Source organism: Schistocerca cancellata, chromosome 1 (assembly GCF_023864275.1).
Source record: "Schistocerca cancellata isolate TAMUIC-IGC-003103 chromosome 1, iqSchCanc2.1, whole genome shotgun sequence".
Classification (NCBI taxonomy): domain Eukaryota; kingdom Metazoa; phylum Arthropoda; class Insecta; order Orthoptera; family Acrididae; genus Schistocerca; species Schistocerca cancellata.
Genome location: NC_064626.1, coordinates 999,956,172 through 999,971,031, shown reverse-complemented (window position 1 = coordinate 999,971,031; position 14,860 = coordinate 999,956,172). Strand labels below are relative to the sequence as shown.

General features: G+C 41.2%; 1 protein-coding gene across 1 annotated transcript in view; it reads left to right on the top strand.

Moving 5' to 3' along the window:
- The window catches only part of LOC126088823 (putative tyramine receptor 2), a 96,016-nt gene that overhangs the window by 46,367 nt on the left and 34,789 nt on the right, over positions 1 to 14,860 (top strand). The window contains exon 2 of the mRNA XM_049906865.1: positions 13,756 to 14,043. Within this exon, the coding sequence (XP_049762822.1) occupies positions 13,756 to 14,043 (288 nt within the window). The remainder of the gene's footprint in view (positions 1 to 13,755; positions 14,044 to 14,860) is intronic.

The window sequence follows — 14,860 nt, the reverse complement described above, 5'->3', positions numbered from 1 at the left end:
GAAGCTATCCTTCGGCTTGGTTGGGAAATAATCCCTCACAAGTAGTATTCATCTGATCTTAGGGCATAAAAATGTTTATCTTTTAAACCTTTATCCATTGTGAATGAGGATCACTGCGACTGTGATGAATAAAAGTTTCTTTAAATTATTGCAAACACTCGCCTTTTGTTTTGTGGGATAATAAAAATAAAGAACAAAAGCAAAAGGCAATGTGGTGGTTCTTTTTACGTACGTATTTTGTTGGTATTTCTTATGTATGTTGGAGTTAGTATTATTCTGCCTACTTCACAACTGAGAAATTATTTGTTATTGACTTGTTATGGTACTGCTCGCAATTAGTTTGCCCGACAAGTTGTTTTTATATCAAAAGACACCACCAACACACAATATTCCAGATTTAAAACTGCTCTATTGCTATTGTTAGCTTGCATTACTTAAGGGATCTAAAAAAATTTACTGAAATTAGGTTAGATGAATATGGTTCAACATTATAAGCACTAACTGTTATTACTATCTCAAAAGAAGAACCATTAATCCCATTTGTTTTCATCTAGAACAATGGAGTTCACCTCTACGCCAGTGTTCCCCTATAAAATTTGCATAAATCATTAATGTACAGGGCTATTACAAATGATTGAAGCGATTTCATAAATTCACTGTAGCTCCATTCATTGACATGTGGTCACAACACACTACAGATACGTAGGAAAACTCATAAAGTTTTGTTCAGCTGAAGCCGCACTTCAGGTTTCTGCCGTCAGAGCGCTCGAGAGCGCAGTGAGGCAAAATGGCGACAGGAGCCGAGAAAGCGTATGTCGTGCTTGAAATGCACTGACATCAGTCAGTCATAACAGTGCAACGACACTTCGGGACGAAGTTCAACAAAGATCCACCAACTGCTAACTCCATTCGGCGATGGTATGCGCAGTTTAAAGCTTCTGGATGCCTCTGTAAAGGGAAATCAACGGGTCGGCCTGCAGTGAGCGAAGAAACGGTTGAACGCGTGCAGGCAAGTTACACGCGTAGCCCGCGGAAGTCGACGAATAAAGCGAGCGGGGAGCTAAACGTACCACAGCCGACGGTTTGGAAAATCTTACGGAAAAGGCTAAAGCAGAAGCCTTACCGTTTACAATTGCTACAAGCCCTGACACCCGATGACAAAATCAAACGCTTTGAATTTTCGGCGCGGTTGCAACAGCTCATGGAAGAGGATGCGTTCAGTGCGAAACTTGTTTTCAGTGACGAAGCAACATTTTTCTTAATGGTGAAGTGAACAGACACAATGTGCGAATCTGGGCGATAGAGAATCCTCACGCATTCGTGCAGCAAATTCGCATTTCACCAAAAGTTAACGTGTTTTGTGCAATCTCACAGTTTAAAGTCTACGGCCCCTTTTTCTTCTGCGAAAAAAACGTTACAGGACACTTGTATCTGGACATGCTGGAAAATTGGCCCATGCCACAACTGGAGACCGACAGCGCCGACTTCATCTTTCAACAGGAGTGTGCTCCACCGCGCTCCCATCATGATGTTCGGTATTTCTTAAACAGGAGATTGGAAAACCGATAGGTCGGTCGTGGTGGAAATCACGATCAGCAATTCATGTCATGGCCTCCACGCTCTCCCGACTTAACCCCAAGCGATTTCTTTCTGTGGGGTTATGTGGAAGATTCAGTGTGTAAACCTCCTCTACCAAGAAACGTGCCAGAACTGCGAGCTCGCATCAACGATGCTTTCGAACTCATTGATGGGGACAAGCTGCGCCGAGTATGGGAGGAACTTGATTATCGGCTTAATGTCTGCCGAATCACTAAAGGGTCACATATCGAACATTTGTGAATGCCTAAAAACTTTTTTTGAGTTTTTGTATGTGTGTGCAAAGCATTGTGAAAATATCTCAAATGATAAAGTTATTGTAGAGCTGTGAAATCGCTTCAATCATTTGTAATAACCCCGTATATCACTTCATGAATACAGGAGTTGTTGCAGTAAAACATAAGCGACGCTTTAAAGTCATATTTGATTATATTTAGACTAAATATTAGATGAAACCTGCAAGTTTTCGTGCCTCGTTATAAGATGGCTTCTTACACTACCAAGAAACAAAACGGAAGTGTTTGCGATTCTTTATCAAAAGGAACAGAGATTACAATAAAAATCACAGATCATATTATTGATTACATAGTCTTTTCGACTTTTCTGCGATAATGTTTATTTCCTTACGTCAGGTTTGTTAAATTTATGAAATTCTTCGGTAATTTTTTTTCTTAATTATGTGGGGTACCGCCACAGCGACTGGTTGCGGTAATTTCAAGACCTCTCTAATGTTCACTTTTTACGATTCCTATCGAACAACTAACAAGGAAATCCCTTTTCGGATGAAAATGCTCTTCAGAGTTAACCTCTGAATCAATATGTTAAAATAGACGTGGCATCTATAATCTATACGAGCATTGTCAGACAGTATTACAGAATATATTGTCTGTGATTAATATATCTCTTAAGTTTATCTGTCGTGGTCAATAAACAAACGAAATACATTACACAATAAGCACTTCATTGCTACCAAAGAAGTACATCTTACTATTATAAGATTACAATAAAATTTTATTTTAATAGAACTTGAAGTATTTGTAACATGAGCTTGAGGAAACCGTCATTAATTAGTGATACATTGTATAGTTCTGCCCCAAAATTGATATGTGCTATATGCAGTCATGAGTCATATTCCTGTAGCATCACAGCACTTCCATAAACGTATGAAAATGTGTCAGCGTTAGTAGAAAATTACGAGACCTAATTAACAAATTATTGTGCCTCAATGCCATAAACAAGGTTGTGTCTCCTCAAATAATCAAAATTATCTAGTCAGAAGCAGATAAATACGGGCCTAATCAAGCTTGTAATTCTTCTATGCAATAACTCTTCACCTTTAGATCTAGTCGACGCAAGATCTATGTAACGAGGTTTTTCTAAAGCTTTCCTTGCCGATTTTCGATCCGACTGCTTCTCTATCAGAGAACAATTAAAAATCTTCGGCAGGTGATGGTTGAAGTGGTCACTGCAACAAGTAGGGTTGGGTTGTTTGGGGAAGGAGACCAGACAGCGAGGTCATCGGTCTCATCGGATTAGGGAAGGATGGGGAAGGAAGTCGGCCGTGCCCTTTCAAAGGAACCATCCCTGCATTTGCCTGGAGCGATTTAGGGAAATCATGGAAAACCTAAATCAGGAAGGCCGGACACGGGATTGAACCGTCGTCCTCCCGAATGCGAGTCCAGTGTGCTAACCACTGCGCCACCTCGCTCGGTGCAACAATTAGATATCTACTAATACCAGTATTGCTGGCCCCTGTTTTGATCAGAAGCGAGGTAGATCATTCCTACACGTTGGTCAGGGGCCTGAAGATGGCGTAGTAAGACGCTGAAACTGGTTGCCCAATAAAATAAGGTTGAAATTTGATGGCTGAAAGGCGTTTAATTTGTCATCCTATATCGAACAGCCGAGTCCCGAAACCATCGCTAAAAAGTTGGACGTACAGAGAATTAAAAATTTTCTCTCAAGCGAGATTCAAACCAGAAGGCAACACAACATCAACATACCCCGTGCTATAGAACAACTGCTAGGTAATTAATCAGTTACTTGCTTGTTCCATAGATCATTTGATCGGTTCTTTTATCGTAATGAGTCGGTTTACAGGATATGTATACAGGATGAGTCACCTAACGTTACCGCTGGATATATTTCGTAAACCACATCAAATACTGACGAATCGATTCCACAGACCGAACGTGAGGAGAGGGGCTAGTGTAATTGGTTAATACAAACCATAAAAAATGCACAGAAGTTTGTTTTTTAACATAAAACCTACGTTTTTTTAAATGGAACCCCCTTAGTTTTGTTAGCACATCTGAACATATAAACAAATACGTAATCAGTGCCGTTTTTTGCATTGTAAAATGTTAATTACATCCGGAGATATTGTAACCTAAAGTTGACGCTTGAGAACCACTCCTCCGCTGCTCGATCGTGTGTATCGGAGAGCACCGAAGTACGTAGGGATCCAAAGGGAACGGTGATGGACTTAGGTACAGAAGAGACGGGAACAGCACATTACGTCCACATGCTAACACCTTTTTATTGGTCTTTTTTACTGACGCACATGTACATTAACATGAGGGGTGAGGTACACGTACACACGTGGTTTCCGTTTTCAATTACGGAGTGGAATAGAGTGTGTCCCGACATGTCAGGCCAATAGATGTTCAATGTGGTGGCCATCATTTGGTGCACAGAATTGCAATCTCTGGCGTAATGAATGTCGTACACGCCGCAGTACATCTGGTGTAATGTCGCCGCAGGCTCCCACAATACGTTGCTTCATATCCTCTGGGGTTGTAGGCACATCACGGTACACATTCTCCTTTAACGTACCCCACAGAAAGAAGTCCACAGGTGTAAGATCAGGAGAACGGGCTGGCCAATTTATGCGTCCTCCACGTCCTATGAAACGCCCGTCGAACGTGTACCTCACCCCTCATGGTAATTTACATGTGCGTCAGTGAAAAAGACCAATAAAAAGGTGTTAGAATGTGGATGTAATGTGCTGTTCCAGTCTCTTCTGTACCTAAGGTCCATCACCGTTCCCTTTGGATCCCTACGTAACCGGATGTAATTAACATTTTACAATGCAACAAACGGCACTGATTACGTATTTGTTTATATGTTCAGATGGTTCTAACGGGGTTCCATTTAAAAAACGTGGGTTTGTGTTTAAAAACATACTTCCGTTCATATTTTTATGGTTTGTATTAACCAAGTACATTAGCCCCTCTCCTCACGTTCGGTCTGTGGAATCGATTCGTCAGTATTTGATGTGGTTTACGAAATATATCAAGCGGTAATGTTAGGTGACTCACCCTATATATGATCAGTGTTAACACTGATAAATACATTGTTATTTTATTACTTCTCCTGAAACTATACTAAAAATCGGTTTCCCCCGGTTATTTTCTTAATAGAAATACGTCACCGGAATAGGAGCTGAATAGGAGAATTGATTTTAAGTTAGATTCGGCAAATTATCAGAAATTTTTTATGCTCCATATTGGACTTCTTTTCAAACCATTGACAGCTTTAATAACGGGTAATAGATCATTTTACGCTCTAGTATTGTAGGTATGGACATTACTGTTCTTTTCAAATCACGATGAATTATTTATGACGAATTTCATTAGCAAATATATGTACTGCGACAGGGCAGTTAAATTGCTTACCTCTTTCAAGAGGTACCTACGAGTACATGATGTCCGTGGGTAAACACCACATATTACTCTTACTTCTCGCTTTTTATTTCCAAGTGATCAGTTACATCAGAGAATTTTTCCAGAAGTCGTTGTTCAATGGAAATGTCGAAATATCTCAGGAGCCTGATCCGTTTCGTTCCAATATTAGCAATTATATAATGATTGAATTAGCTGAACTTAACTGTTTGAGAAGCTCATAAATATGCTTATTTCAGGACAAGTTTTCATCAATACATATACCCAAAAATTTGGAGCTTGCTACCCTATTTATTGACTTCTCTCATGTGCTATATCAATTATTGGTATGACTGTTTGTTGTACAAAGCTAAGTGTAGTGTGCTTATTCAAAATTTAGAGAGCGTCAATTTTCTGAGAACCACTAAGTAATTCTTTGAAAAATATCGCTCAAAGCATCAATCCTGCTTAGTGAATGTTAAAGGTCATTGACATATATAAGGACTAGGAGCAGACCAAAAATTGAGCCCTGTAGGACTCCTTTTGTGATTTATCTCTAATCACCAAAGTTTCTACCCTTCCAACATTGTTTGAATTATTCAGCACTACTTTTTGTATTTTCTTTGTTCAGTATCATTCAAATCAGGTGTAATCAGTTAAACAAAACTTAAGCTTTTGCAAGAAGTAACGTGATCTACACAATTAAACATTTTGTAAATCTCACAAAAATACCAGCTGGCGATATTTTATTATTTAAGACTTGTTATGTTTGATGACTGAATTTATAATTAGCTTTTACAGTTGAGTATCGCTTCTGGAAACAAAACTGTGTTATGCTAAGTAAATTGTCTCCAGTATGAGACCACTCTTGAGTACATTACCTTTTGAAATATTTTGGAAGGATGTCAGTAAGGAAACTGGACGATATTTGATTAAGTCTGTCTTGTCACCTTTCTTATGAACAGGGTTAACAGTTACATATTTTAACTTGTGTGAAAAAATGCCCTGTGCCAGTGATGCATTGCATATATCAGTAAGGATATTATATATTAGGTTACAACTTTTCAGAGTACTTTTGGAAAGTCCATCAACAACACATAACACATGGGTTTCTTCTTTACAAATTTTATAACTGTATTAATTACAGTGAAGGATGTTAGTGCTACTTCTAACTGCTTAATTTTTCATGGAATGACGTTTTTATATATTCTCTTGCTTCTACAACTGAACCATTTAATTCTGTTTTTGCTGCTGCATTTAGAAAATAATTATTAAAGGTACATACAACTTGAGAATTATCAACTACAACCATGTCATTTAGTTTCTTATAGTATTTTGTACATTGGCTGGCTGTTATGTTTTCCGTTTGACAGTATCCCATATAGGTTTACTCTTATTATCTGCCCTATTTATTTCTGTCAAGACGTGCATACTTTTGAACATCTTAATGGCTTTGCTTAAAGGGCTACAGTATTTTTTGTATTATGCAAGCAATGTAAATCTTGACTTATTCTGACCTTTATACAATTTTCCCCCTTCCTCATACATGAGATTTTAATTCACTTAGTTATCGACAGTCTACTTGTTTGTTCATGGAACTTCTGGTGGATTCTTTAGGAAAGAAGCTTCCAAATATTGACACAAATTTACTGTGGTATAAACAGAATATGACATTAACATCTCTTTGTGTGTATACTTCATCTCTTACTCTGATCTCTCCCTATTGAAGAGCCTCACGGCTTTGTATGAACCTATCTTAGTGTTGTAAGGTGTCATATTGTTTATTTCCATTAATTGTGCCTCATGATTAGATAGTCCATTAGCAGTTGGGTACACTTTAATTGTTTTGGTATGAGCACTGTCTATGAAAAGGTTATCAATCAGTTTCCTGCTACCTTGCTGCACACGAGTCGAAAAATTGACTACTGAAATTAGATGGAAGCGCCCAAATAATAATTCTGATTTATTTTTCGTGTCCGTATCTTTTAAGAACCCTATCCTGAACTCTTTAGAAATTTCTCTTTCTTCATGTTTGACAGGTATCTCATTAATGTACCTAGGTTTCTCGTTAATAGCTGGAAGTTTTCTAGAGATCTGTAGACTGTTACAATTATTTTACAATAACAGCCCACAGGCACATGCAGTAATGTTCTGATCAACACAAAGACTATTTTTTGCAATCATTTTGACTTTGTGCCCAGCGTTTATATGCTGTATTCAGAGTGACACAGAACACACATCACTTTAGAATCGTCTGCATGTTTTAGGCATATAATGAACTCATCTATCTTGTTTTTCAGTCGTTTAATGTTCTGATGAAATAAATTAATTTTTTTTCTTGAGACTGTTACAGGTATTATGATCCTGTTCCACTCCAGTTTCCTTAATAACTGCGCAGCTTTGGCTCCAGTAATCACAAGGATTTGGTCTTGTCTTCCTTGCACCCCCCTTTACACTTTCTGCAAGATTCTCAGTTATTCTTTTCTTATCCCTCCTGCTCAGGCACAGACCACGATTAGTGCATCCCTTCTCCCAGTCGTAGCAACAAGCAGATATGAGACTTTGTTTCTGTCAAAAACAGTTGACTCAGCTCTTTGTTCACATGGCTAACAGCCGCGTTAACCCAGGTCTGGTCACATCATCTAAAAGCTCTAAAAACTCCACAAGAGTGTGTGCTATTGCTGCACCTATTTCCTCCAAGTCAGTTTAATGTTATACTCTCAATTTTCAACCATGCTGTTTCCTTCTCTCCCTACTATAAGTACCTTATCCTGTCCATCAAAATCTTTGCAGCACTCCTCTCTCTCAGATTGCCCTAGTGATTGATAAAACGGGTAATTCGAAACGTAAAAGATGAGATTAGTTTTAGTTTTTGCTAGGCTCAGTCTTCCTAGACTCTTAAACGCTCGATTACTAACTTTAAGTTTGAATAATTCAGTGTTCTTAATGGAAATAGGAACATATGAAGTGAATATAGAAGGATATTTCTTAACAACTACAGGAAGTAAGAAGACGATAACATAATTGCCAAACATATTCTGCTTTTAAGGTTGTCACATGGTTATTATTATCATTATTATTAATATTATTTTGTTAATCTTATTTTCTGCTCCTCAAGTGCTAACATACTATTCACATTGTGATGTTAACTCTTTGAGGATGTCTGATTGGATAGAAAAAAGCTGACAATCTGGGTAACGAACTGGGAAAGATAAACCCCATCAGATGAGGAGTATCTGTACCCTTGTGCCCTTCTTCATATAAGGAGTCCCCGTCAGTTCTTTTTAAGTGTTATGGTTCATTAATAGTAAGTATGAGGAACGAATCATTTACACTCATATTACATACATAAATATGGCTATAAGTTGACCATTGACAAGTTTTTATCAATACTGATGTGAATTTCCACCTCTTTTCATGTATTAATCAATAGGAACTCTAATGTGGAACTGAAGGAGATGTCATGGATCAACTTTTTCAGTTTATTTTCACATATAATTTTTCTTTCTATCAGTCACTTTATGTAAGAGACATTCAGACAGATTATTTCAAAAGTAATCACCACGTCTGTTAATACATTTACCCCACTGTTAATATATTTATCCCACAAATGTCTTTTATCAAAGCTCCAGAGAAAGGGAAATCACGTGGGGAGAGATTAAGACTGCATGGAGGATGTGAAAGGGCTTCCCAGTGAAACTTCTGCCAACGAAATGCCCACCTAAATGCTGACACGGTCATTTCGACTACGCTGCAGAAGTTTCGTTGGATACCCCTACCACAATTTGCATATAGTCACGATCTTCCCCATGCGACTTCGAATCTTTGGAGTCCTGATGAAAGACATTCGTGGTTGTCGATTTGATCGGGTGAAGAGGTGCAGGCCTGAGTAGTATCGTTGTTCCGTAGGCAACCGCAAACATTTTTCCATGGAGGCATTGGCAGTCATGTATCACAGTGCGACAAATCCGTTATCCACTATGGGGCTTACTTTTGACATAATAAATGAGTTAGTCACTTTTATTTCACATGTCTCGTTTTCATTTGACCATTTCTTATACACTGAAGTGACAAAAATCGTGATATAGCGATGTGCACATACACAGTTGACGGTTGTATTGTGTACACAGTATATAAAAGGCTAGTTCACTAGCAGGGCTGTGATTTTTCTAATTTCAATCATGTAGGAAGGTTTCCGACGTGATCATGGCCGCACGACTGGAATTAACAGACTCTGAATTCTAAATGGCAGTTGGAGCCTGACGCATGAAACATTCCATTTCGGAAATAGCTAGTAAAGTCAATATTCCGTGATCTATAGTGTCAAGAGTGTGCCAATAATACGAGATTTCAGGCACTACTTCTCACCTTAAACAACGTAATGGCCGATGGCCATTGCTTTACCACCAAGAGCAGCGTCGTTTGCGTTAAGAAGTCAGTGCTAACAGACAAGCAACGTCGGACAGTTTTATATACTGACAATGTGGTGAACAGTCCTGAAGAATTTTATTAACAAAGCAACACTACTTGAATTAACCGCAGTAATTATGTGGAACCGTACGATAAACGTATCCGTTAGGACAGTGCTGGGAAATATGGCGTTAATGGGTTATGGCAGCAGACGACCGACGCGAGTGCCTTTGCTAACAGCACGACGTCGGCTGCAGCGCCTCTCTTGGGAACGTGACCATACCAGTTACATCTACATCCACATCTACATCCATACTCCGCAAGCCACCTGCGGTTGTGTGGCGGAGGGTACCTTGAGTACCTCTATCGGTTCTCCCTTCTATTTCAGTCTCGTATTTTTTGTGGAAAGAAGGATTGTCGGTATGCCTCTGTGTGGGCTCTAATCTCTCTCATTTTATCCTCATGGTCTCTTCGCGAGATATACGTAGGAGGGAGCAATGTACTGCTTGACTCTTCGGTGAAGGTATGTTCTCGAAACTTTAACAAAAGCCCGTACCGAGCTACTGAGCGTCTCTCCTGCAGAGTCTTCCACTGGAGGTTATCTATCATCTCCGTAACGTTTTCGCGATTACTAAATGATCCTGTAACGAAGCGCGCTACTCTCCGTTGGATCTTCTCTCTCTCTTCTATCAACCCTATCTGGTACGGATCCCACACTGCTGAGTAGTATTCAAGAAGTGGGCGAACAAGCGTACTGTAACCTACTTCCTTTGTTTTCGGATTGCGTTTCCTTAGGATTCTTCCAATGAATCTCACTCTGGCATCTGCTTTACCGACGATCAACTTTATATGATCATTCCATTTTAAATCACTCCTAATGCGTACTCCCAGATAATTTATGGAATTACCTGCTTCCAGTTGCTGACCTGCTATATTGTAGCTAAATGGTAAGGGATCTTTCTTTCTATGTATTCGGAGCACATTACACTTGTCTACATTGAGATTCAATTGCCATTCCCTGCACCATGCGTCAATTCGCTGCAGATCCTCCGGCATTTCAGTACAATTTTCCATTGTTACAACCTCTCGATACATCACACCATCATCTGCAAAAAGCCTCAGTGAACTTCCGATGTCATCCACAAGGTCATTTAAGTATATAGTCAATAGCAACGGTCCTGTGACACTCCCCGGCGGCACACCTGAAATCACTCTTACTTCGGAAGGCTTCTCTCCATTGAGAATGACATGCTGCGTTCTGTTATCTAGGAACTCTTCAATCCAATCACACAGTTGGTCTGATAGTCCATATGCTCTTACTTTGTTCATTAAACGACCGTGGGGAACTGTATCGAACGCCTTGCGGAAGTCAAGAAACACGGCGTCTACCTGGGAACCCGTGTCTATGGCCCTCTGAATCTCGTGGACGAATAGCGCGAGCTGGGTTTCACACGACCGTATTTTTCGAAACCCTAAATGATTGGTAAACCATGGCATAGTCAAGTGAGTCCCTATTTGAGTTGGTAAGAGCTAATGGTAAGGTTCGGGTGTGGCGCAGACCCCACAAAACCATAGACACGCGTTGTCAACAACGCACTCTACAAGCAGGTTTTGGCACCATAATGATTTTTGTTGCTTTTTCGTGGAATGGTTTGGGTCTTCCGGTCCATCTGAACCGATCATTGACAGGAAACGTTTATCTTCGGCTCTTTGGAAACAACCATCTGCAGCTATTCACGGACTTCATGTTGCCAAACAACGATGCCATGTAACTTTACCACAATTTTTAGCAATTGTGGAACATTTTGGGCATTTCGAGAGAATTGTTAGGTCGCACGTATAACCCGACACGAATCCCAAAGAACATTTGTGGGAAATAATCAAGAGATCCGTTCACGCACAAAATCCTGCATCGGCAAGTCTTTCGCAGTTATGGTCGTCTACTGGGACAGCATTGCTCAGTATTTCTGCAGGCGCTTCCAACGACTTATTGTGTCAACGCCACGTCGAGTTTCTGCACATAGCCGTGCAAACGGAAGTCGGACACGATATTAAGAGATAACCCATGACCTTTGACCTGTGAGTGTGTCTTTGAATAAGTCATCAAAGGATTAGTTAGCAACATTGCGCACCCGTTTTTGTATTACAGAGAGACTTGTAATATGTGTATCTGGGAATATCATAATGTATTTAAAAACATATATAAACTTTGAGGTTTCGTATCCCATCATTATACATCTGTATGCAGACCACAGACACATAGATATAACACGAAATAAATTGTTGAACTGGCCTGTTGATACTGGCCTTTTGCTCTAGTAATGACATAAAAAGTACTGAGCAAACGTAAGGCCTTGCCCTCTAGGTGCTGATTATGAAGTACAATTTGTATTAAAAATTCTGTACAACTGAAATGCCACTACACCAGGGTTAAACCCCTGTTTCTTTACACAAATTATGACAAAATATACTATAACAACAGAGATTTGTCTCTCGCCGAGATTACACTACTGGCCATTAAAATTGCTACACCAAGAAGAAATGCAGATGATAAACGGGTATTCATTGGACAAATATATTATACTACAACTGACATGTGATTACATTTTCACGCAGTTTGGGTGCATAGATCGTGAGAAATCAGTACCCAGAACGACCACCTCTGGCCGTAATAACGGCCTTGATACGCCTGGGCATTGAGTCAAACAGAGCTTAGATGGCGTGTACAGGTACAGCTGCCCATGCAGCTTCAACACGATACCACAGTCCATCAGAAGTAGTGACTGGCGTATTGTGACGAGCCACTTGCTCGGCCACCATTGACCAGACGTTTTCAATTTGAGAGATCTGGAGAATATGCTGGCCAGGGCAGCAGTCGAACATTTTCTGTATCCACAAAGGACCGTACAGGACCTGCAACATGCGGTCGTGCATTATCCTGCTGAAATGTATTGTTTCGCAGGGATCGAATGAAGGGTAGAGCTACGGGTCGTAACACATCTCAAAAGTAGCGTCCACTGTTCAAAGTGCCGTCAATGCGAACAAGAGGTGACCGAGACGCGTAAACAATGGCACCCCATACCATCACGCCGGGTGATACGCCAGTATGGCGATGACGAATACACGCTTGCAATTTGCGTTCACCGCGATGTCGCCAAACACGGATGCGACCATGATGATGCTGTAAACAGAACCTGGATTCATCCGAAAAAATGACGTTTTGCCATTCGTGCACCCAAGTTCGTCGTTGAGTACACCATCGCAGGCGCTCCTGTCTGTGATGCAGAGTCAAAGGTAACCGCAGCCATGGTATCCGAGCTGATAGTCCATGCTGCTGCAAACGTCGTCCAACTGTTCGTGCACATGGTTGTTGTCTTGCAAACGTCCCCATCTGTTGACTCAGGGAACGAGATGTATCTGCACGATCCGTTACAGCCATTCGGATAAGATGCCTGTCATCTCGACTCCTAGTGATACAAGGCCGTTGGGATCCAGCACAGCGTTCCGTATTACCCTCCTGAAACCACCGATTCCATATTTTGTTAACAATCATTGGATCTCGACCAACGCGAGCAGCAATGTCGCGATACGATAAACCGCAATCGCGATAGGCTACAATCCGACCTTTATTAAAGACGGAAACGTGATGGTACGCATTTCTCCTCCTTACACGAGGCATCACAACAACGCCGGTCCATTGCTGTTTGTGTATGAGAAATCGATTCAAAACTTTCCTCATGTCAGCAAGTTGTAGATGTCGCCACGGGCGCCAACTTTGTGTGAATGCTCTGAAACGCCATTCATTTGCATATCACAGCATCTTCTTCCTGTCGGTTAAATTTCGCGTCTGTAGCACATCTTCGTGGTGTAGCAATCTTAATGGCCAGTAGTGTAGAAATAAGTGTAAATGTGGTTGTGCTGAGTTGTTTCACGAGTACAGTAATGGATCAGTGACTGAGCTGTGTAGAGGCCCATAAGTTACACCTGCCCAATTAAAGGAATCTCCCCAGCTGTCTGATATAAAACGTACACATTCGTGTCGAGTGCTGGTGGTGACGGCGGTCTTTACTGGTCTTCACCGCTGCAGGTGGCGGTGCTGGTGATGCCGTTCAACGTGGCCTACTCGCTGATCCAGCGCTGGGTGTTCGGCATCGTGGTGTGCAAGATGTGGCTGACGTGCGACGTGCTGTGCTGCACGGCGTCCATCCTGAACCTGTGCGCCATCGCGCTCGACCGCTACTGGGCCATCACCGACCCCATCAACTACGCGCAGAAGCGCACGCTGCGCCGCGTGCTCGCCATGATCGCTGGCGTCTGGCTGCTCTCCGGCGTCATCAGCTCCCCGCCGCTCATCGGCTGGAACGACTGGCCCATGGTAGGTAGCTGCCATACGTTACCCGCTTCTACTGCTATATGCGCTGCAGGCGGCAGCAGGCACTGTACCTCACGACGTGGCCGTTAGGTCACAACAGCGCCCGCGAAATGTGACACCCACAAATTACATAATAGCTGACTTCTGCTCATGACGGTCATAACTGGTGGTATTTAGGCATTACGAGGTGCTTGAGAAAAGTAATGAGGCTGATAACACAGCGAACGATCTGTCAACGCTGCGTTGTTATACTCGTGTATACCGGTCTGTTCATCCCTTAAGCCCGTCTCACACGGAGTAAGGTTCGCCGCAAGTTTGCGAGATGGCGTGCATGCCTGCCGGCTTGCAGGGAAAGGAGCCGGCTATCTTCCATGCCGAAGCACTCACACGGTGCAAGATCGGCAGGCAGTTGTGTTGTGATCGGCTGAATGCTGTATCGAACGAAGATGGCTGCTTCAGGTACAGATGTTCAGAGCAAAGTGGCGTTATTAGCTGTTTTGGTGCTAAACGATGCAGAAATGCATGCTAATGAGGAAGAAGAAAGAAAGAATGGACGAAAAACTGTATTAAGAGGAGAAACGCTGGAAAAGGTGCGCTCTCCATGCTTCATAAGGAGTTCAGGTTAGTTCGCATAAGACCTACTTTTGTTTGAAAAGTATCACCATTTCATTACTGTGTGACTTTATAAATATACCAATAATGACTGTTATATACGATTTTATTTTATAGGATAGAAGATCGTACATCCTTTGCAAATTTTATACGAGTGGATGTATTGGTATTTGAAGAACTGCTTTCTAAGGTTTCTTACGTCGTTGAT